At 31.1% G+C, this 26,766-nt stretch overlaps 1 protein-coding gene across 2 annotated transcripts in view; it reads left to right on the top strand.

The window, feature by feature from the left end:
* LOC126857628 (platelet endothelial cell adhesion molecule-like) overlaps positions 1–26,766 on the top strand; it is a 121,244-nt gene that overhangs the window by 60,837 nt on the left and 33,641 nt on the right. The window contains exons 2-4 of one of the 2 annotated variants that reach the window (XM_050607263.1): positions 5,749–5,957; positions 10,155–10,290; positions 20,002–20,135. In XM_050607263.1, the coding sequence (XP_050463220.1) occupies positions 5,749–5,957; positions 10,155–10,290; positions 20,002–20,135 (479 nt within the window). The remainder of the gene's footprint in view (positions 1–5,748; positions 5,958–10,154; positions 10,291–20,001; positions 20,136–26,766) is intronic. The other variant, XM_050607265.1, reaches the window with a different exon arrangement.

The raw sequence follows: 26,766 nt of genomic DNA, 5'->3' as shown, positions 1-26,766 counted from the left end.
GAAAGTCAGATTCGAATTATTTTTCCCCCCTCACCCCTTCATTCCTTCCCCTAAAAAATGAAGACGTTCTGCATCATTATCGGAGAACTGCAATTTTATCGCACACAATGTTGAAGCGAGATCAGCTAAATTTTTCGTCGACAATTTCTTATAAGTTTAAGATTTTTTTAGACGCTTATATAATAATTTAATTGTGTATTAATGGAAAAAATAAGGAATTATATGAAGGCATTTTTTAATAATCGCGAATGTATGTATATAGAAAATAATATATATATATATATATTTTTTTTAATATTATATAGTGAAATATAGCAATGTATTTTAGTGATTTAAATGAAATTATGTAGAATATATTTTTTAAAATACTTAAATTTTAATTAAAACGTTAGCAGCATTTTTTTTATATATATTAGAGGATGTTATCTTTGAAAAAAGCGTGCCCTATTATTTTCAGTAAAGAAGAAATCGGTAAACTAGAGGTATTGCTTGCGGATGGTAGATGTTTGGGCAAATGTTAGTGAAAAATCATGAATTTTCTACATGCATCATCCCCACCCATCCCGATTGAACGGCCAAACTTCGCGTTATAACTCAGAGAAATTCGTTAACTTGTTTCGCAATATCTATATGTACGTAACCGCATCGAAAATACGTTCCGATACGCTTTCAATGCTAAATCCGTTTGTTATTTTGACTTGATTTACTACTAACCCCATTTCATTTCTTTCTAAAGTTGAAAGTTCTATCCTCTATCTCTATTCTCTATACAACGGCAATAAACTGGAACAAACATAAACGTATTCGACGAAGGACTTTTTATGATAAAGGCATTCCCTCTGCGGAGTATCTGTTTGCAAGTGCGTTCTTTATACAAAAGTAAAAACCATCTATTACTGTTTGTATTAAATAAAGATTTCAATATAAATAAGAGTTTCAATTAAAACTTATTTTAATTTTGCGCTGCGCAATTATACGAATATTGTTTTATATCTATAATAATTTTTTATCTATCTATTCTTAGCTTTCAATTCATCGAAATAAGAGACTCGAGAGAATAAGAGAATTAATCGATAATGTAATACAATTAAATATAAATAATAAATGCGGTATTAAATATAAGTCAATTGTAGGTAATTTGAGAGCGTGCATTGATAATTATAACAATATCTTTTTCATGAAACAGATTTCAGAGATGAATGAAGATCTGAAATATTAAACTGCAGACCATTCGATTTAAATCTCATTATAAAATAAATTGGACCGTGTAATATATCAATTTATATACTTTTATAATAATTAAAATCTTCGGTAATAGAGCTTAATGTGGAATACACAATATGTTGAATTAACTGAAACTCATTTGATTAAATATTTCTTATTCTAAATAATTAACGTCACATATAAAAAAAATTGTACATTTTACATTATACCTATTATATTGTATTCAATATCTTTTATATAAATATTGAAATGTCGAAAAAACATTTATTATTTTTATCGACATTTTTACAGTCACCACAGTTGTTCTATTTAAATCAAATCACAAGTTAATTGACGGTTCCACTGAAGCTGCAAATTTCAATTTACTGGTCATATGTTAGGCAATTTTTATATTTTTATTTCCTTATAAAATATTGCTTATATGGTTCAGAAGAGCGTCGTCTCGCGTTCGAATAGAAGCATCTTTCTCGTGCTCTTAAATTGGTCGCTGTATAGAAACAAAAGGAATGGGAGAAGGAAAAAAGTGTACACACACAGAGCTTTGCAATTCTGATCATAGTCGTTCGGAGTTACGAGTGGGGCTTAATTTGCCTGAAGCGCACCTTCGCCCGCGACGGAAGTGCTCGAATCGTATTGGAATTATACCGGATGGCAGACTGGTGCAGCCAAGTCCGCATAGATATCGCGAAACTCACTGTTGAAGCTGTCGGAAGCGCGCGCTTTTGCAAATCGCGTCGATCGTATTTAACGAAAATGGTTTTATTCGCGTCGATTGCACCATTTAATACTCCAGCAGTGGAAATGCCATAGAAAAGCTTTACCTTTCAACGATATTTCCTGAATAATCTTTCCGTTCGGTTAAATCGACGTAATTTTATTGCAATCAAATCTGTTTGCAGCGACCGGAAAAACCAATGTTATTTTTTAAACATGAGAGCAGGGTGGATGCGTGTAATTTCTTCCAATATTGTGAGCGATACAATAATCAGCAATTAAACTCTAATAAGAATTTTAAACTAATTAAAAAAAAAAACTGGTGTAAAAAGTAATTGTAATCGATACTCATACTTATCATACTTTTCGAAAATTAATAACGAGTAATATTTAATCGATATTAATATAAATCAGTTTTTTTCTCATATAAATATATTGATGAAATATTTATAAAGTTATCTTATTTTTTTCTTCTTATTTTTTCTTCTAATTTTATTTACTATACATATAATTGGGCATATAAAATATAAATATGACTTGACTGATTTTTTTTTTTAATACAAATCGGACACATTAATTATTAAGAAAAAAGATTATATTATAATAATAATTTTTACAAGACTAATTAATTTTAGTATTTTGAAATCATGACATTTAAAGTTAATCGCCTTATGATAACACCCAATTTTACTCTTATTTCGACATTCTCAACTGAAAGATATTAAGATTAATCTTTATACGAGCGGTCAAATTATCGCAATTTATCCAGAGTTTTGACGTTAAAGGCTAAGAGAGTATTCAAATTCACATTTCTCTTCGTTACGCTACTCTCGATGCGATGGATCCCTGACTTCCTTTACTCGCAACGCAGAGAAGACGAGTTGTTAAAACTTTGTTATAAATTTCAAAGTTGGAGAAAACGGGAAAGCGATGAGATGATGGCAGCGGACGAAAAAGAACAAACGCAACCGCCTTTTATCAGAAAGAAACTCTACTTGCTAATTATACAGGGGAAGGAAATAAAAATTATCTTATGAATTATATTATACATGAATAGGCTCTCGGAACATATAGAGTATCTTTTTAACTTTCTTTAAAATTATAGAAAATTTTCAATTTTCAGTTTTAAAATATATTCATGAATATCTGTATATATATATATATATATATTTTATTGCTTAATGAAAACGTTATTATTTAGCAATCTCGCGATGTACTTACTGTCGCGAATTCAAATATATTTTCTTTTAATCTATTTATCAAAAGCTCATTAAACGGTTTTTCTTTTCATAATATAAAAATAGTAAATGTTCTCTATGTATATAGCTTGAATATAGAATATTATGCAGATCTTATTTATTGATTTCGTAAAATATATTACTGCCATAATATTGGCTTCTATCGCTTGCAGAAACGAGCACCTTTATGAAAGTATAAAAATCCATCGTCTCAATTGACGTCGGCGAGCAGCGAGGCAATTTTGTATTGCACGGCGTATTTTCTTCTCTGAAAGAAGATGAAACGTTAAGTATTTCGTTAAATTAACTTTCTTTACAAATAATTAGTCGTATAAACGGTGTTCCACGGGCATAAAAACTAGCTATGGTCTTGAAAGTTAAATATAAAGACACGTCAGGTAATAGAGCGCGGAATTAACGCAAGGGGAACGTATTTCGAGTTGCAAGTATTGCAGCCCTTCAAAAGAAATCCCGGGAAACTTAGTACCGGCATCATGTCGGTCTACATTTTTTAGAATTTCTTTCAAATGAAAATTTAGCAGAAAAAAGCTTTTTTAAAGATATTATTCCTGGTGAACGTGGAAATTCATATTATTTGCCTTCAGAGAATTTAGCTGACTTCGGTTGAATAAAAAATGCATTGAAATACACGACGCTATTAATTTGTTTATACGACGATCTGAATGTTATTTTAAAAGATGAATTATTTTTAATTGATAAAATCCATTTGCTACCATATTTTATAATATTTATAAGATCATTTATGAGATGTATAAGTTAAAATGACAATTATCTCTCTTTCTCTCTCTCTCTTTTTTATCTTATATAATATATTCATATAAATTATTATCGATTGTTTGTATCAAATATGATTATTTGTGCGATTAAAAATGAATTATGTGATGAAATATTATATTAAAATATAGATAAAAAATTTTAATACATTTTGAATTTAATAGTTTTGTATGTTCTTAGCGTTATATTTGTAGCATTTACATTTTTCATACTTTTTTGTCATATATGAGTATTCTAGTTGTTCTTATGCGACGCGATTTCTTGGCGCCGTCTGTTTCTTTCTCATTTCTGAGAACTTGGTGTAACATGTGCACTATATTAAACACGGTCAGTTCCTCCTATCTGAGCAAACTCATTCTGCGTGTAACTCGCAGAATAAAATAAAATAAATGTTTATTTACTTAACCTACTTGCATGCAAATGTAATGATGAGCGCTTTATAACCTGTGTATATTAAATTTATACGAAGTGAAAAGAAATTCAGATGCTCGTAAATAAATAACTGCAATCTTTTTAACATTATTATTACGACATAAGGAAATGAGGAAAAAGTAAAGCGATATAATTAAGAAACCTTTTAATTTTTTGATATAATTAGGAAACGTTTTTAATTTTTATGATATATATATATATATATATATATATATATATATATATATATATATATATATATATGATATATGCAGTGAAATGACACATTTTAAATAATAAAATTTTATGCAGTTTGCAAGAAAATATAAGCGATGAAATGTCAAGTATTTTTAATATACAATTAATGTACAATTAATATGCACAATTAATTTTAATACAAATTTAAAAAGAAATACATATATTACACATTTATTTAAAATATTTACAAGAAAATATTCAATTTTAACGCTTCAGATTGAAACAGATTGAAACTGCAATCGTATTTGAAAGCACAAAGTTTTTAAATGTTTTCGTAAGAATTAATATTTCACATACGCAATATACAAATACATAACATTATTTATGAGCAAGCCATCAACATGTTATAATGGAATGCGTCTGACAAAGGATTTAAATGTGCCGTCTAAATACGCTTTCGCACGAGCGTGAAAACATTGCTCGCAATAGTACAAAGTACCATATTTCCTAAAATATTGCCAACATGGCATATGTTTCTGATGCTTCTGAGGAGAGAAGTAACCCCGTTTTGTACCCACATTTGCGGCTTGTACTCAGTTCCGTATAGCCCGGAGATACTACGTAATAAGAGCGTCATTCTGCACCAAGAAGTCGCCGAGAGCTTCATTCTCTCTCTCTCTCTCTCTTTCTCCCTCTGTTACGCTTTGTTTTAATGCGAATACGCGCTCGGAATGTGAATCCAGCCCTGATTCTGTACGGTTTAATAGGTCGAATCGTCGATAATCCCGGCATAACGGAGTTTCAGCAAAAAACATCGTGCTTGTTGGAGTGCGAGGGTTAGTTTGCGGAGCGCCTCGTATAGATTACGCAAACATGGGAGGGGTGAGGAGAGGGGTGAAGGGGTGGCGAGGGGGAAGAATGGTTTAATGTATGTATATAGATGAACACACGAGAGCTCGCGGGTGCTTGTGTTTGCGGTTGCATCTAGTTGCGAGAGAGGTGGTGAACGGTAGAGAAGGATAGATGAGGGAAATTGTCATTCGGCGGAATTGCAATTTCTCGCTGACGCGTGCTGTGCGATCTCTCTCGCGCGTCGAAGAACATAAAAGCGAACTAATGATGCGCACTAGACTTAATGCCCCGTTTCTGTTCTCATTTTCCCCGTAAGGTGCGAGCTGCCTGCAGAAGGTCAGTCTTGAGATAGTCCCGGAGGTGGTGCAACGTGGTCAGGAGGCGATTCTACGGTGCCATTATGATCTGCAGAAAGCGCCACTCTATTCTCTCAAGTGGTACCGGGGCAGGCATGAGTTCTACCGATTCTCACCCAGCGAGGATCCACCTATCAAGATCTTCAACATCTCCGGAATTTATGTCGACGTAAGTCATTTAATAGAATCGCCCACTCCGGAAATTTTTTCCCTTCGTTCAGATTGAATCCTTCTTTTTGCTTATATATTGAAAGGAATAGATAATATATTTCATATCTGTTTTCGTCTTTTTTTTAAGAAAAAGTGCAAATTATATAATTCTCGCTATCTATCTAATATTTTTTCTAATATAATTCTAACTATCTAATTCTAATTTATCCGTTTTATTTTATCAAAATAAGATAAAATTATACATAAAAAAAAAACTAACTTTTTAATACATATTATCGGATGCGAATATTTCTTTCAATAATACATTTTCACTGATTGTAGAGACTTTCGTTATATTATTTTTCGAGTTTTAATATCAAATCTTCGTATTTTCTCAAACATTTTTATCTACATCGTAATATTTCACGATCTCTTCGATAAAAAGTTACATTATTTAAATTTTTAATTGAAGGAATATATGTGAATAGAATTCATTAATGTAAAAATTTCGATAAAATGAGCATGTTCATAAATTTTCGATGGCAAATATTTGATATTTAATAAATGTTAATAAAATATAAAATACATCATTTTAGTACAGATATTACGAGATAATAATGTTATACAGTAAAAATTTATCACAAGTGATAAATTTCGACTCTTTCTTTTTTTTAGAAGACACTTTGCGACCGCCAAATGTTGCATAATCGACAAATGACATTTAACCCAGTACAATTTTTTTCTCGGATGAGATTAATTCTATTATAAATGCAGCATAAAATTTTTTATTAAACTTTCATAGTAAAATGTAATTGTATGTCAATATATTTAAAATTACTTCCACTTTTTACGTTCGCGTTAATAATTCTTGAACTTTTTTTTCTTTTTTTACTGGCAATTGTAGCACAGCTATAATTCTATTAATTTGAACACTGCAAACATGCGGAAAAAGTTAAATCGTTAAAAAGAAAGATGCATTCGAAAGGTTAACGGTCGGTCGCACCGCGCCACTATCGAAGATATTTAGTAATTGGGGCATTTCTGCACCCACACATACACGCGCGAGCCGCCGCAACGGCTGCGAAACTATCGCTATTTTTTCGCCGCTCGAGCCGCGCAAATCAATGGGGGGTGAGCGAACAACGAAATATGCGGCTTTATCGGTATCACCGTAACGCAAACCGCAATACCGGATGGTGTCTCGTTAACAGTACCCTTGACCGCTGTAATCGCTGTAAAAACGGTCGGCGCTTTTATCATCCCTCGAACATTTCCGTAGGCCTTTATACGCACATTGGGCACGGTGGTTTTCGGAATGGCGCGTCGCAACATCCCCATAAGCGCGCGCGCGCGCTGCGTCAAAAACAAGCCGCTGTCCCATTGTGTTTTCGGTACAGCCGAATGAAGGACCTGACAAACCGTGACAACGCGGCACCACACGTTCCCGTTTGTGTTTATCGTTTCGAAACACACGGCCGGTTCGCGCGCGGCCCGTTCTCTCCCGGTGACGAACGGACAGGAAGTAATGTAGCGTACCTCGCGAGGGATGTGTAAAAGCCTCGATTTCGAAAAATACGTTCGCTCGGAGTGACATTCTCCCCGGGGAGGAGATGGCGAAAAAAACTTGTTTTGTTACTTGGTCGTTTTCTTTTTTTTTTTTTTTTCGGAGCGATATTTGATTTACTATGCGCTGTGTGTATCTCGCGGTAGGATTTAACTTCGGAAATACGATTTTGTAGGATTTTGATGCGTAATCCTGTATTTCCGCGAGTTGTTAATACTAGAATACTCCAGCCGCGGATTGCTAGATGTAGTTTATTTCATAGATCTTTATGAGAATAAATCATAAACACTAGTGTGTTCATGGGAAAAAATAATTTTCACGTGCATTGTTTTTTCTCTCGATAATATTTGATCGATTGGGCTTTGTTTTTGATAACGTAAATAAATCATTATGTTATCACACCATGTATTTTACTGGAAAATGAAAACTTCTCGTATAATAGATTTTGCTCTATGTGTATATAACAGGTTTTTGTGTGTGCCATTTCACACATATATGGAAATTCTCTGTGTATGTCGAAAGTCCTACATTGAGTTAACCAATTCGACTCAGTGTTTGCGGAGTCGGAATCGCGAAACATTTACACGGGTTAACAAAGCGTCGCTTATGCAGGTGTGGTAACGCGAAGTATTATATACATAATACGTTAAAAGCCTTTTCGCCATGATACATAGTCGCGATATTGCGCGTATCGACAGTTTAATGCAATTTGTCGCGTCTATCGTATCGAATTTACAAATTGTCGATTTTTTCGAAACTTTTACGTAAAACGGGCGAGGAAAGTATCCGTTCGAAATTATTGTGTCATTAAAGGCAATGAACCGATTTATCAAAAAACAGAAAGATCGACGCATAACGAAGAGTAGTAAGCTGTTATTTCACAAGAGCGTGTTCGAAGTCATAATAGCCTTCGTTCCCAATATCTTGTAATTCTCAAGCAAACTGAGAACCGATACGACTATATGAGAAGAATAAATATCACGCTTTCAGCATATAGATATCGTTATTATTCTGATAGAAATTCAAACAAGCATCAGACGAGTAAGAATCTATATAGAAAAGACAAAAATCTATCACATTAAACATTTTATATAAGTGTGATAACAAAAAACTACAAATAATTAATTCTTCGAAGATACAGTGTATTCAATATTAGTGAAGTAAAAATCTTAAAAAATTAAAAATAATAAATAAAAATATTAAAAATATTAAAATGACAGGATCATCGGTAAATGATGACTTTAGCGGGAAATAATTGATTTAACTTTATAGTAGTTAATAGTAATATGTAATTTAATATATTTTAGAAAAGATTATTTTTATATTTGCGAGAAGTATAAGAAAAGATAGAATAATAAAGTTGTGTTAACAAAGGAAGAAGGAATTTCATCTATTATCATTTCTCTCCGATATACTCTATTGCATGTATTCGATATATCCGGTATCTTGCTTGAACGGTTCGTCGCTTCATTGATTTTTCATAGATACGACAGATTGATAGTTTACCTGACAGAATTGACATGTCTCACACGCGGACATTAGTAGTCTGCGAATGATCGATTCATACGCAGCAGATATTGAACATCTCGCACGTGTCATCGCCAATCAAAGGAGAATAACCAGACCCTATTAGCCGGATACTAAACGAAGATTATATCCTATATAACGCTATGACCGAATGCTATTTCATATTTATTCTTCCAGTACGAAACTTTTGTCTCTACTTCTCTAAAGTCAGTCGAAAAGCGCGTACACGAAAACGGTCACATAAATCAACAAAGAAAGAGCGCTCACTTGCCCCTTTCATGCTCCTTTTCCGGCTCCTTTTTCGTCAAAGAGCTTGCAGTTCATCCTTCCTTTTCCTCGCCCCAGTCATCGGCGCGTCCTCCATCACTTGTGCTTCTTCCTCTTTCATTATTTAAGCTCCGCTAATTATGCATGCTTCGTTTTGCCTGTTCCGATTAAACCCTTCTCTATCCGGTTTCTCCTGCAGTACACGGGACTGCTTCATCTCTCCTTCCGTTAGCAATTTGGCTTTTCGGGCCACTTTAATCGAGTGCCAGATAATTTCCTAATAAGGTGACTATTCCCTCGAGTGGACCAGCCATTCCTCGATATGACGAAAGCTAAGATATTTATGGAATATTTAGTGAAACGGAAGACGCATTATATATTCTTTTTAATTAGTAATTTCACATATTTATAGATCTTTAAAAAATTTATAATTAGCGCTCAATAAATGTTAACATTTTTTTTGAATAATTAAGAGTATTTTTTAAATATTTTTACTGATTTTGAATACACTGTATCTTCGAAAAAAAAAAAAAAAAATATATTTATAGTTTTTATCACGCTTATCATACAACATATGTACAAAAAATATAAGCTAATAAAATAGTTAACATCAAGTTTTAATATTAATAATACGGTTAGTAATCACCGGCGCACACGATGATATTGCGAATACCGTGAATATCTCGCTAACGCGTAACATCTTTCAACAAATGAGATTATACATAAAATCATGTTACCCGTATGTAAATGACATTACGACTTCGCGGCGTAATAACCTGGGCTGCTGCCTACGATGCCGCGACACGCAGGCATATACTTCTATTCGCTCTGTACATCTTACGCGAACGTGTGTTTCAGTCTGACAACTCGAACCAGAGCCAGGTAAAGCTCCGCAAAGTCGACTTCGGCGTCTCGGGTACATTCAGCTGCGAAGTTACGGCAGACGCGCCGACCTTCTCCACGGCCTCCGGCACGAAGAATCTCACTGTAGTGTGTAAGTACATGCTCCACGTTATTATCCGGTATCATGAAACTCCGCACATGCACGAGGCAGACTGCCAGTCCTCCCGTTACCCAGAGCTATAGTTTTACGCATGAACGAATTAACCGAGCATCTTAAGAAAGAATTTTTTTTTTAATTTAATTAAATTAAGGAAACGTAATTTATGCGAGAACTGATGCTCAATTGATGCTCATAACACAATATTTGTGGATATTTTTGGACCTTTTTGAGTGTATTTAGAAATGAAGAAAAGAATTATATTTTCAATAATAATGTGAAATTGATTTTTGCTGTAAAATATCAGAATCGCAATATGATTTTGTGATGAGCAAAATTAAAAGCTACAATCGTTCCGTGAGTTTTTTATATAGTAACATTTATAGAAAATTTTAAATTTATAATTTTGAGAATGTTCATGTACAGGATTGAATCAGCGATAATGTTTTTACTTCAATCGAAATGACGTAAAAAGCTGTAATATAATATTTCAGTTTTGATGTGAATATGATATTTTATCAAATTACAAATGATACGATGAATAATTAAAACTAGCTTAAATAATTTCACATATTTTTTAAATATATATTTTATATGAAAATTTGTTATGACAGCAATTTACTTTGATAGAAATATTTTGTTTATTTATCTGTATACGTTCTATCCCAAAAGTTTCCGAACTTTCTTCGTACAGACGGTATTAGTAGAGACACTATCTGTTTAATCATCGCTGTGTTTGTAGAAACTTCGTTAAAAATTTTGGTAAGTTTGAAGTCGAGAACCCACTGACAGCTGATTTCTAAGATGATAAGGGCAAATGTCAAGTTATCTCTTCGTCGAGAAATCAAAGAGCCAATATTAAATTCTGTGTTAAATTAGGCAAATCGTTAATAAATAATTTTTAAATTGGAATATAAATCTATATTTTTAAATTTCCAGTATAATTTGAAACTTAATATAACATGTACATTGAATTATATCAAATAATAAGATATCGTAGGACTGAGAAATTTAAAGAATTGTAAATGCATCTTTATATGCCAATATCACTTGTGTAAATTCTCTCATCTCCGTAATATATTTGTGCAGTGTGGAGTCGTAAGTTGAAGCACTCAAAGAGTCATGCATATTCGCGCTGCAAAACGCACAGCTGGCGGTGAAAGTTCCCTCGTCATCGTTATTAACTCTGTCGCGTTTGATCCGCCTATTGAATCTGATCTATATATATATATATGTTATCCTCTTCATCGCTGAATTGATATGAGCTTGTCGCGCATGTTCGTTTGGTACGATATATATTTAGTCGAGCAGCGTCTCATCTCAATTTGCATGCGTATACATCGTGCAATTCTCATGACTGTACAATTGCATATAAACGGTAATATGTCTAAAGTATCCAAATATCTGTGAAGGTTATTAGAAGACAATTTTATTTATGTGAAATTATAAATCTGTCGCACACGTGCATATAAATTTGAAAAATCCAAATTGAGAACGATAAGATAAACTATAGTTGGCAAAATTCCATTTACATAGATTCATATACGTTGCACAGAATTAGAACTTGCGACGTTCATTAAGGAAATTAGTTTATCATTCCAGCATCATCAGTACGAATGTAATTTATCGCATGAAATATAAAGTTAAACTCGTGTAATTAAAAGTATGTCGTTTTGCATTCCGTTGATAATCGTGTCACAAACTCGATAAAGTGAATCACTCATTTTATACGCATAACTGATGGATTTCATAACGAATATTAATCAAGTTGTTTATCACGGTGTATATAAATATTACACAAATATTGTATATTTATATCGAGTATAAATATACATAATCTCATAAAACGTATTAAGTATTTACAGCATAATTTGTATATTGTCCCATAAATTTTGAATATTACATTTTATTGCATATTGCATAGAAAATTCACTACATGAGATAAAAGTTTGCTTCAAGTTTTTTAAATATTTAGAATTTGTTTTATTGCTTAAAAAAAATCTCATAAAATCGATTAGCAATTCACGAGTATCTGGAGGTTTCTACTTTGATGTTTGTGCTATTAAATGTAAGAGACTCGCAATTTATTCAAAGACAAACGAGAAATTAGGAGATATAATAATTTTGCTCGTAAATCTATCCGCGCGTCATCACGTTTTTTTTTTTTACAATACTTTTTACAATAATTTACCAATTTCTTAAAGTAAACTATCCGCTTATGTTACCTCATTAATCAAGTTTCTTATTATTTTGTCGTAGTATTATCAGTATATATTCGTAATAAAAATCGGTCCTACATTAAATGGATATGCGCAGAATTTTTTACAAATTGCTTTAATATTATTACATTTTTTTTTTTTTTTTTATATTTGTAAAATTGACACAAAGTATAATAACTATGTTTTCTTTGAAAATAACATACGTGTGAAAAATAATAAAAAACACTATATCGTAAAATCCAATATAGTCATGAACTATATCGACCATCAACGCGGATAGGTATAGCTAATCTTCATTGTGGTTTATATGAAAAGTTGTAGACTATTATATATATTCTATATTGAAATTTCTCCTTCAATTTTTATTATTTTTATTATAAATAATTTATTAAAAAAGGCTTTGTTAATTAGAATTTTACTTATTCTATACAAGTAAAAGTTTAATCATAAATATTTTTTTATATCCGGTTATAATATTTGTTACTTATTTTTTTTACGGTATTCTAGTTTGAGCGGAAAATAATTCAATAAAAATATTATTTTTCCAAATGTCTAATATCATACATATATTGTTATACGTATATATGTTATACTTAAAATTTATTTAATAATAAGTATAGTTCTTATGCTTTCTTAAACGTTTTATTAAAAGGTAAAATAAAAGGTAAAATTTCGATATTATTGTTCCGTGAATATTATGTGATGAAATCGGGCAATAAAATGACATATCTTTTCATCAGCTGTTCAGCTAAGCATGCTAAAAATTCAAATAGAAAGTTATTTGAATAAATAATTTATATATCGAAAAAACTGTTTATCATAAAAAAAATTATTCTTAGAATATGTATTGTCATCGTGTTTTAAAAGGAAAAAAGTTTATTTTACAATTCTGTGTCGAGAGGATTCAATGAACAATCTATAACGTTTTAAAGTGCAACAGCACGATCCAATACGGAAAAATATGCTTGAATATCAGAAATTCTTTCTCAATTCACGTCTCTATTGCATCTTTTACGCAAAATGGAAACAGAATGCTGAGTCTAGATACATTCGACGCAATGCATTATGTAATATGCCAATTGCGCACAATGTGCATTAAAAATAATTTTATTTTATAATGTATTCAATAAACGTACTACTGTGTCATGTGATTATTTGCGTAAAGACTTGTGTAAATTTGAATTAGTAAAATGTATATCGTGCACTGTTTCTTGACAGAATTATATATAGCAATAGCAAAGTCGCGAGCGCGTAAACTCGTGAAATGGTATTACTGAATTACTAACTATACACGAGCGTTATACTGTAAATGTACACAGCATCGTGAGTAACACGGCACACTCCATCACTTCATTATTTTATGTCCGACGAGCTATGGTATTTCTAGAAAGCATTCCATCAAAAAGAAAATTCTCGGGGAACCTCGTTAGGAATGAAACGTTGGATTCTTTGAAATTGCACAAAGCTGTCCGGTATAAAGTAACTCAACATCTTTTTTCTAATTGCATTATATGTGACAGTTAGATATATGATGCACAGGTTATTCTGGACTCTGTGCACTTTGTGCGGGCAAAATTTTTGAAAATTTATTTGACTCCGTAATGAATTTCCCGAAGGCAAGATTTTCTTAAAGAACACATACATACACATATAGAAAAAGAGAGAGAGAGAGAGAGAGAGAGAGAGAGAGAGAGAAAGAGAGAAATGAATTGAGAAAAACTTAACATTTCTTTCTCTTTTTTATAACCTTTGAATTTTTAAAACTTAATATCTTTGCAATTAAATCTTTATTAAAGCAAAATAAACTTGAAATTAATTGCAAAGTATTTTTGCACTCGTAAAACTTAATTTATTAAATATCTTTGAATTTCGATGTTGTAAAGATCTCTTTCCAGTTTTATTTATACTTCAAAATTTTAAAATAATTATTTTCCACTTTGACCTCTAGTATTTTTAATTAAATTATTTTGGGCAATATGTTTTTAGAATATTATAAATATGAATAAAGTAATTCATTAAATATGTCATACACACTTGTATTTTATTTTTCGTTATTACTTTTAAACTTGAATGTAATAGATCTTAGCTTATTTTAAATATAAAAAAGGGAATATAAGTTTTAAAATTTCTTAAAATTTATATTAGTTATTTTTACGAACTAAACAAATTACATAAAATTTTAAATTAAAGAAAAATAAAAGTTTCAATAAGTTAACTAAAATTAAATTATACACACGCAAACTTAGGTTTATATATCTGGTTTTACTTATTAAATTTAGTATATATACATTAGAGTAAATGTATAATTATTGTTTAATTAACATTGCATATAGTGCTCATAAATTAGAACGTGCAACACGTATTCGTGCAAAAGTTATGATGATTGTTGATATTTACTCTTATGTTGACTGTGTCATGATACGTTTATATATGTTTATATCTTTCATCAGTATTTTGAAATGATAAATATTTAAGATAGCAATGAGAGCTAAAGTTTTGCGCGTTATATTAAGCTGATTAATTATTCAATGTTCCGAGACATTCAACATTAAGATACGTTGATTGAAATTTAAAAGTTGCGAGGAAATATAATATTTAGATAGAAGGAAATCGATTTCAGTTTTGTCAAGATTATATAAAAATGAAGATAAATATGTAATAAAAATAGAAATAGTAGAAATAGAAACCGCGCATAACAAATATAAAAAAAAGTTTTAGATAAGTTTAAAACTATCGTTGTGCTTCGCGTATTGTATATATATATATATATTATATAATACATATAAATGTAGCAAACTAACTTTCATCTATAATGTTTTTTAACCATTTTGGAGTCGATTTTTTCCACGATAAAAAGATAATAAGATTCATTATTTGCCAATCATTCATAAAATACAGTAGCACGGTAAAGTGCATTGTATAAGATATAATATTTTACTTAATATATGTAAAATTGGAAAGATTTAGAGGATCTTGCATAATTTTAATTTATACAAGTGCAATTGCGTATCAAGAAGATTACACATTATGTTAATTTGCAAATTTCTATGTACTTGCGTTCTAATATTCTTATGAATGTAAAACAGATTCAGATCTTAATATGTATAACGCTTGACAGTAGTGAACACTAAATCAAAATCGCTTGTAGTTCTGCTTAAGCACGTTCTCTCAATGCAGCAACAAATGTGTAATAATCTGAATCATCTCTCCCGAAAATTCGCTTCGTTCTCTTGAGTTTTTATTAAGTTTTATTCTTGCGAATTGTCAAGACATTTTTATTCTTTTTTCACTACTTCAAGATCTTAAATACACACGCATACACACATATTGCGTACATTATAACGAAATTTGTACGCTAAATAATAAGTATATAAATAATACTATTTTTATTATAAAAAAAAAATGAAAAAGTATGTCACATTTAATTGACGCAATTTTTTTCATTTACGAGGCATATTGGAAGACAACCATCAAAAATATTTGTATATGTGGTAGTATTTATATCATACCAACTATGAAATTGACTTCCGATAAGCGGAGAACAAGATTGATGATCGAATGATGCGCGATGGTTGTCGAAATTTCTGGCAACCGTTGGCCATTTTAACCTGCAAAATTCAAGGATCAGTCATATCGTTTAATATCCCAGCCATCAAACACAGACGAATGCGTTTATATAAAATGTTTTGAAAATGTTCTGCACTGATAACAAATAAAAGTTTTTTGTATTATATCATTTCAAGTAGTAGATATTTGCAATCTTTTAAGAAGAGAAAGCAACTCAATGCCCTCTTAAAAAGTCTTTCATTTCTAAATTAAATTACTTTACATCTTGAAGAAGGAATAGAGAGTGCAGAATGCTTTTCATTTTTCACTTTTACATTAAATATTTATTCACATTTATTACGAACGCGTTTATATATTATTTTATTACAACTAAGTAAACCTGAAAGAATGGGATTAATTGGGATTACTTTTTACAAGTTTATTGGAATTTATTAATTTTTATTTATTGCTTATAAATTTTTTTATATATATGTCTCTCGTGTTGAAATTCTTTTTTTTTCCGTTTTATAACTATTGCCCGTTTTCTCGCGTTTCTATTTCTTCTTCTTCCGGTAGTACTTTAACTTTTATTTTTACTCCCGTCTATTCCCGATGCTCCTCCGTCAAATATTTAAAGGTTTCCTCTTTTTCACCGAGTTGTTGTAAATGTATGATGTTCATTTTTCAGTAGATCCCAATGTAGAAAACTTACTATCATGTTTTCTGTTATTCTTCGCTTCACACACAATTATAGTATTACCAAGTAATATATATATATATATATATATATATATATATATATATATATATATTACTATTTTAATTTCAATATTTTTAGATTTCCTCTGCATGATTAACGAATTTTGTGCAAGACGGATAGATACTTGCAAAAAATATTCGATGCAATAATGATAGTGATAGTGATGGAGTTTCATTTCTATCACATAATCTCTCATCGATCACGGCGGTATCCGAGATTCGTTACGAGTTTGGCAGAGACATAATATCCACGGATCGTCTTTTTTATTAGCAGCACTCAAATTCAGATGGAGGATCTTTCACAGTAAGGCGGTGCTATTCGCATCTCCGACGGGATATGAATTTCATATTTTACGATAATATCGCGGGATGCTCACGTAGGATAAACGAATCCTGCAGTTTTCACATGCTTATCGGAAAATCGTATCTGTACTTGAATTATTTTGAACATTATCTTTTTTTCGTAGTTTATATCCACTTTTCCATATCCTAATGGTATCGCGTTGAAATTGATACAATCAAAATGATAAATGGATATCGTAGCGTATAACTAATTGAAGTACAGGAGGAAGGAAACTTTGTGCAAATATGACAGGATTTTTTTTACGTCACAGTAAAAGTTTTATTGCGTAATTCTCTTGCGATAGCTGACAGTTACACATTTTCCGTCTTACTTTCTGTACCATTTTTTTATGTTGTTATTTTTAGAAAATGTTGGATAGAAATACAAATCATAATTCTGAATTTTATAACAAAATGTTAATAGACGTTAATAAAGCTTTAATAACAAGGAAATATCACGTTGAAAATATTCTTTACAGGAAAACATGCAATGTCATGTAGTTTCAATCATACATTCTCTCTCTTTTTCACTCACATTAAAATATTTAATATTGCCTCAAGTAATATTTAATTTTTCCATTATCTTATTCAAATTATATTTTCTTTGATTAATTTAAATTTTTATTTAAATTTATTCTTTATACAACTTATCTGATAAATATTAATCATTCGTGAATATGTATTTGAGCAATAAAGATGTTTTAAAAATACTGTTTATATTTTTATCAACTACTTGTATCTTGCTCGATAATTCATAGATGAAACGTAGCAAAATAACTGCGATTCAATGAATTGTTCTATCGTTTCACGAGTCGCCGGTTTATCATCGCCTCAGGCAGAGCTTAGGAGGCTCGATAGTTATTCCTTTCACTTGAATTACTAGCAATAGCTTCCGGTTTCATCTCAAGTTGACTTCAAGTGCTTCACTGTATAGTGAAGCACTTGAAGTCTGTAATTAAAAACGTGAGAATAATCGAAAAATTTAAGTAATAATATTAAAAAATATATATATATATATATATATATATATATATATATATATATATTATAATATGTTATAGAAGTGAATCGATCAAAAATTGTTTTTTGGAAACATTTTCTATATTTATCATAATAGTATTTTATTAGAATTTTATTAGAAGGAAACCAGAAAAAAATTGGTAATATTAGGGCAAATCATCAACAGAATGGTAAATTGGGATATACAAATTAAAATAATTTTGGTTTATCATATGTGAATATGTTCCATATTTTCGCAATATTATAACTTTGTTGATAATTTTGCCAAATTTGGTTTGCGCAATATTTAAATAATTTTAAATAAATCAATATATACAAGATGTGTTTGCAAGTTTGCGTTTAATATTCTCATTTAATGAACGCAATTAATTTATCTGTTTTATGGCTATATATTATTGAAACCATCTCATTAATCGAAGATCAAATTAATGCAGAGATTCAGTTTTTCATAAATCGCTCGTTATAATAATGTCACTCATATTTGTTCGAGAAATATATTATTCTAAATATGTCATTAAATAAAAATAGATATTTTTAATAAATAGTTATTTTTAATTATTTGAGCGTAGAATAATCCATGAATCATCAACCGCCAATTAACATATGATGAAATAAACCGCAATTATTTTTTCCTATTGGTGTAGCCTAAATATTTTCGTTCAAGTCGTTATATGCGTATGCATTATTTTTCTCAATTTACTTAAGATACCACATTTTATTTAAATAAACACCAATAACACGATTTTTTAATATGATTAATATATTTATATATAATTTCTCTATAATTTGTACGCAATATATATATATACATATAATGACAAGCGAATAAAGATACTTTTTGTACAAGTACGTAAAATTTGTATGTCTTTTAATTTTTGTGAATAAAACATAAAGTGAACTTTTAATATCTCTGATTGTTTGAGATTCTGATAGCTTATTAATAAAATTGAAGTGTTTTGTAAATTGACTATCCATTTTCAGCGCATCCAATTTTTGTAAAAATATATATGTGCAGCTGGCGAAATTCAAATATTATGTATATAATAATTTGCATGTCTCGCACATTGTAAATATCGAATTAAAAGAAAATAATCGATATTATGAATGCATTGTACATTATTTGATACATTTCTACGCAATATAAAATTTAATAAATTAGAAAGATATGGTGAAAAAGAATATAGTTTTTACAATAATAATAGATAAACATTTTATTAGCTATTGTAAATTTCTGTTCTATCGCAAATATTTGATTTATACATCTGGAATTTTTTAAAAATTACATTATTATTGCTACAAATTTTTTTTTTTTCCAAATATCGCGACGATTAGTGAATTTCCGATACAAAGTTTGCTTTATCATTTTACTCAACTCCGTTTACCCCCATGCGGCTGCAATGATCGGTCGCTATTCATGGACACTTCATTTTGCAGCAGAACAAACAAGCTTTTAATCACAGTTTCAGTTTGGAGCTATTGTCTTTGCATCACAACGCCCCGCGTTTACCCGATTCGCGCCACTACCTGCAAAATCAATATCCCGCGTACTGCGCTTAATATTTTTCCACGGTTACGCGTCCGTAACTGCCTTTTGAGGGTGGCGTCGGGATTACGCAATACACGTAGCCCATTGTGCTCCGCAGGAGCGCATAAAGCTGGCGACATAACGGGCTCCTCATTGGCGCTTGAATATTGGATAAGTTCGGCGGCGAGGTCGAGGCAAACGGGACGATTACGGCATTCGCTGCCTCCGCACCGCCGGACTTTAGGTTCATCGACAATGACTATAAGAGAGACCCGCAACATTATTATGTTTCAGCTATACCCAGTGGCAGACCCGTTATCGTATCGGAACGCGAGCGCTACGATATAGGAGACATGTTGAGGGCAAATTGCAGCCTGCCGTCATCGAAGCCGCCGGTTCACTTCTTATTCACGCTGAACAACATGCCGGTAAGTGATGCCTATCGACACGACGATTGTCATATTACTGAATCAGAGAGAGGAAATATGTGCGTTAGTGATTGAATTTCGTTACTGCATTTGCAGTTGTAGATATTTGCAGGCCGTTTCGTACATTCGCATATTTATTGTTAGAAATCTTTCCGGATAAAGTATTTACGCAGGTATTAGCGAAATTGAAACGTCAACCTTGAGTATATTAAACGAAAAAAAAAAAATATATAATTTTGTATCTGTTATTGATTAATTAATTTATTCTATCTAATAATAAATTTAGTGAACATTTTTTAAATAATCAATTCTTGCTATCTCACGATATATTAATTATAATATATGTGCATATTATATCAATTGACGATTGATTCGTTTTGAAGTGAGGCAGAAAATTAATCAAATATAATGAAAGTATAAAATCGTTGAAATTTATACGTTAATATATAAAATACTTCGAATCGTGGACGCTTCTTTTTTTTGTCCATTTAACAGCAGCATTCTTTTAGCTTTACACTATTCAATCGGAATACGTTTTTCTCACACGTTCTTCTCGCTTGAAATGGATCTTTTTATAAAAATTGTTAAATCGAAGACTATTTGCTTTTTACCACCCCATGAAACTCGTAAGCCTCATTGAAAGTGCGCGGGATTTCGATATCGATTTTCAATTTACAGAATATATGTAACTACATTGCTGTGCTATTATCATCACCGCCAATGTTTATTGTAGTAGGAAACTTCTCTGATCGTTCGAAAAGAAAATCATTTCCGTCACGTTACTGTTTTTTCTTTATCACACGCTCGAAATGCGGATGCCATTTATTATCAGCTTTAAAAGATGTGCAGAGAATTTGCACAGTTTTGACCACTACGAGGAAATGTTTAGAGAAACTCAATTTAGTCCGAAATAATTCTGGCATTTTATAACGTTGCAAAGCTATTCAGAATGTTAGCAAGCATCCGCGAGAAGCAAATTGACGGATCTTAAAGGGAGATTAAGCAAATCTTTTTACTCTACGAAAATATGCAGTAATATACATATCGTCTATTTGGGCAATCTAAATTCTTACGCCGAATTGAATGAATGAATCCTCTGCGCAAAATTAGAGCACGGATGATTAAGTCTTACCTGTCGCCTCCGAAGTAAGAGGTTTTATCAAGTCGCGTCCGTGTGATGGGAGAATTTGAATAATCGGATAATCCGTACAAAAGCCGTCAGGAGTACCGAACGAAATACTAATAACCGCGGCGTACCAGCAAAAATGTTGTCGAGTAACTTTTGTCGAGCGAAACACGCCTGCACAGGCGTAGCCTTCGGCGATGCATTACCCATAATCTCCGGGGATGACGTCGCGGGATCTCATTAGCCGATACGGCTAAATGCAAAGCGAAACCGTGGTCCGTGCTTGATCGTCCGTAGAAATCCGAAATTTACCACTGACTTTGATCGAGCAGAAACCCGTGCTGAATGTGACGTCCCGTCCAGAAACGCTATTTTAATGTTAGAAACATTTTTGTCATTTTATTCTTGACTTTGCATTATGTGAGGAAGTTGCTGTCAGATAAAAAATTTTATTTGTTTTATTTTATTTTTTTTTTTTTAATATTTTATATATATATATATATATAATATGTGTATATCTATATATATTTGTCTTCTAGAATAAAATTACGGATTAAAAAATTTAATAAGGAACCATCTGAGTTAGTTGTCAATCATTGTCAAATATTTTATATTAATTGAATATTATGAATTAATTTCCATAAGGAGAGAAAAGAAGGGAATTATTAGACTGGACAAATTCGATAATATAGTATAATATAGTACATCTATATAAATTGTTTGAATTTTTAATCTTAATTTATATACATTTCTAATACCGTTTATTCTATAATGTCATTATTTTATATATTTAAACAGAAGAAGATTTGTTTGTATAATATATTTATTTTAATTTATTGACTCACTCAGAATAATTGCTCGACAGCAAATTATAAATTTCTCTGTTATAAAAGTTATAAAATTATAATGATATTATCCTTCACCCGGTGTGATAGTACAATAAAAAGGCGGGAAAATACGATTGCGAGAAAAATCAACCGCGGGTTTCTTTCTCCGTGGGACCTGGAAAATTAGTATCGCATATATACGTAAGTGCGAGTAACAATGGAACGGTGCCGACGAGGGCAGTGAGAAGGGTAGTAACGAATTGCCCAGGTCAGGAACAACCGGGTCGGTCTTGCTAGCTTCTTACGGCTAACGTCTTGTCGAGAAACTCGTCGAATTTGCAGGGAGCGTTTCTGAGAGCGTGGAAGATATCTTGTCGCGGAAACAACGGTTTCTTACGACCAAGGCGTTGCCAGTACAAGTTTACTCGCATCGGAAAAAGTAGTTCACTTTCAAGAAAAACTTCTAGCTCTAGTTGATCTCTTCCCCGAAAGATTTATTCTTTACTCGTCGAAAATCTTTTTTAATTGATATTGTGTAACTTCAAAATATATTTTTGTTAATTAATATATAAAGATGCTTTTTAAATGTATTTTGTTATTTAGGATATAATTATTTACAAATTTTAGAGATACATATCCAAGTTTGTAAATTGTAGTATCTAACCGACAAATAATATCTAGTTTTTCGTTTAAAAGTTGCTACGGAATCAACTTTTAATGAAAAAAATTGTGAACTGCATTGTCTTTTGTTTTTAGCAATATAATTTAGTGGATAAAATAAAAGGTCAAAAGAACATCGAATTTTAATATAATATATTTGTATATTAATTCTCTCTCTCTTCTTTCTTTTTTAAAGACTTCTATCTTCTAATCTTAAATTTTCTGAATAATTTATTAATTTTTTTTTATTTCTTTTTATTAATTTATATATTAATTTATTCTACAAATAATTTATTTTAAAATGATAATAATAATATAGAATAATACATGTTGATATTCAAAATTGTTGTAATTTGATTTTATTATGTTTATAAATTTATATGTTTATAAATTTAATGTACATACATTAAATGTGCTAATCAACTATTGATAATTATTATTACACATTAATATAAATACACATTAATATAAATCATACATATTTGCAATATAAAATGTGCAATATTAAGTACATTAAGAACATTAAATATTTTACTGATAAATACAGCAAAATATTTTATCTATGAATGAAATGGCTTATAATTTGCAATGTGTGTAGATATATATAACGTATCTTAAAGGGGTATATATAACATATCTAAAAGGGGTATATATAACATACCTGCATCTTAAAGTAATATCAGTTATTATACATTAGCACATTTATATCTACTATTTGCAACCCAATATTAATCTTACGGTTAATCTATGTGTCATCACTATTATGGATACATATATAAATTTTGCGTAACTGACGCGCGTCCTTATATGGTATCAATATACGGTCCTTTAATACCTCATAATCCGGTATCGTAAACGGCGTTGGTTCACGTGCGACCTCGCTTATCTTATATCCACTATGCGCATGTATGAGATGATGAGAATGGGCTTGTTTAGTCCTTCACATCCGATACATAAACTGATAGAAAACCAGAGAGAAAATAAATATAGGAAGCAAAAGAATATTCTTTACCTACATCCATGCTAAGGTATCACTCAAGATAAGGTCATTTAGTATAACAATGGCTTATATGTTTCTAATTAATTAGTATAATTTGATTAAGTTGGTAGACACGTTAAGTTAAGACAATAAACAGAATTATATTAATTCTGTAGAATCAAACATTGATTCTATTTTTTACATTCTACATTTAAATATTTTCACGACCATAAATCTTTCGCGCTTTACTTCCTTCACACCTGTCTCTTCTTTCGCAATCATCCACATTATTTGCGTCGCCTATACGAGATTCACAGGTCCACGAATCTATCGGAATACCATGTATTACTGGATAATATGAGCGGGATTTATTATTTGAGATTTATTGTAGTTTTACGAGACGCGTATAATCACGCTACCGAGTTTCGCGGTGATAAATTACGACTTTTCTAAGATATCTGTTTGGTAAATTACGTATTTTATTCTCTTGTAATTTTATTTCTAATAAATTTATTGAATACTTTTCTGCAAGAGAGTTAATATTCGATCTTGAGAGTTTCGTGATTTCCTTGTATTAACATTTTAATTTTTAATTTAGATCTGAATCTTTGATACGTTTAATTGTTTACATTTACAACTGCTTGAGATAAAATAGCAATGTTTGAGAATAATGACATTGAAACAACATTTTAACAACACATGTTAAAATAAAATTGATTATTAAAACTATTTAAAATAAAAACACGTTATGGGACCAAATTAAAAATGGATCTCTACATAATATTAAAATTAGTTTATAAAGGAATATTTAAACGTGAAAAGATTTTACGAGGAGTAATAAATACTTAGAATTTTTTAATATTTTTTTTAATGATTATCTTATTTTATTTATATTTATAATATTGCTAGTTAATTTAACGATATCAATTATCTATTTGATTTCTCGTTCGAAATTTTGCATATACAATTAAAAATTTTTTAATTAAAATTATGAAACAAACTTTCTTAAAATTTATACTTTCAATTTGTTTGATTATTTCGAAGAACAGATATACAGTTTGTTTGAGCATCGCAATATATAGCCTCAACAATATACTTTCTGTTATTTTTTGTACATCCCGGTCCTTCAATTAGAAAAAAACCATGATTTGTTCGCATCTTATCGAAAACGGCGCTAAACTTTATCGCAACGAAACCGAGTTCGAGGGTTTCTGCAAATAGTCTCCGGCATCGTTTCCCACCGTGTCTTTAATCAACTTATAACCCATGGTAACTTGTGCCAATTAGAAACATATCCCGCGGGAAAGAAGGTCGGGTTCGCAGCCGGTGCTGCGAGGGAAGAGAAACTTTATCGAATCGTAAATCGTCATCTGAAAATAGCGCTCGCGCCGACCGTTGTCCGTGCACTTACGACTTCCCAGGACACCGGCGGGTATTTTCTCTCTCATGCTTTTTAGAAAGCGGAACCGCGCGATCGTTGTTGTTTTTATAATCTCATGAGGTATCCGCGGCGGATATTGTAAAACAGGGTGGAGCGATGGACTTGAGGTACTACATAGTAAAATAACCTCCGGTGGTGCTAGTGAAAACATTATCTTAAATTGCTGGCGATGTTCGGCAGCTCTTTTCAATCGCGATACCAATACCGATAGCTTAGTGCGTCATGTTATTCAAGATTCAACGAATTGATCTTGAAGTTCCATGGCGAACCACGAGAGATATCCAATGGTTTCATTGTTTCTATATCGATTTTATACAATCACGTTGAAAGCACGATTATTGTTCTGACGGATGATGGTCTCAGAAATAAACAAAGAAAAGTGATATATTGATATATGATTATTTATTATGAGAAATAAATATATATATATAATATTTTAAATTATGCGTTAAAGCGTAAAATGCAAATCTGAATCGAGAGCTGTTGTAAAGAAATGCTTAATGAATCATAAGTTGATAAACGGACGATTGTGCATGCATATGTGAAAATATATCACGAGTGATTCTTACTAAACTTTTTCCCATGAATGGCAATGTAGTTAAATGACTTTCAAGAGCTTATATGCAAGAAACATACGCTGATGATTATTCACGCGTTAAGCATGTCTTCGCTCGCTTTAACATCGCACGTTTTCTTAGTTGTTGGCCAACGCGGCATTACTTTTGCATATATTTGAATATAAGGCTGGCGGAAACGGTAGAACATTAAAAAGTAGCAATGTCTTTTTATTGCAGCTTGATTTCTGGGTAGACTTACAGCAGACGCAATTTGAATATCGCGTGTTAAAACTTTGTAAAATACACATTACACAATATCTCTTTTATCATTCAAGTATATTTATTCTATTTTTATCAGCTCATGCACAAATTTTTTTCTTATATTGAAATAAATTCTATAATGTATAACGAATAGAAATAAAAAGTACATTTTATGCATTTATCGCAAAATTGATGGAAAAATTTCTGAGGCGAGCTTCGCGCCACCCCATTGAATTTACTGCATCATAAACCATGACTCCATGCACTGCTTGCAATTGCTGCACGATGCATCAAAAGCTTCGTTCAAAGTCGGCACTTTGTTATCATTTTCCAGCGTAACACCTGCGTCTACACGAAAGTACTGTACGAGAGATGTACGAGCCGTCAAAAATCTATATGTATCTACCATGCGGAACAATAAATTCCTATCACGATGCTTTTTATAGCATTAAATTCTGTTACGATAATATTTTCTCTAATCAATATATTAAATGCGTCGTTTTTAATTATTAATTGAAATAGAATTATTTTACAAATGCATATAGTTATAGTTTACGTGCGAATTCGAATTCAATGGAAGATCGACGATGGTTACGTAAAATTTTATATTGAATTATTGAGCTACTTGGCTATTTAAATCCCCGATACAAATGTTAAAATAATGAAAAATATTTTCAAACAATTATTTCTTTAAATATTAAAAGCAACACGGTGCGCAAAAGCATGAAGTTCAATTATGTCAATAATATTTTCTCATCTTCGCGGCAAATAGACAGGTGT

The sequence above is a fragment of the Cataglyphis hispanica genome, chromosome 22 (genome assembly GCF_021464435.1).
Source record: "Cataglyphis hispanica isolate Lineage 1 chromosome 22, ULB_Chis1_1.0, whole genome shotgun sequence".
In the NCBI taxonomy this organism is placed as follows: Eukaryota; Metazoa; Arthropoda; class Insecta; order Hymenoptera; family Formicidae; genus Cataglyphis; species Cataglyphis hispanica.
The sequence above is the reverse complement of the archived record's forward strand: the minus strand, read 5'-3'. Positions and strand labels throughout refer to the sequence as shown.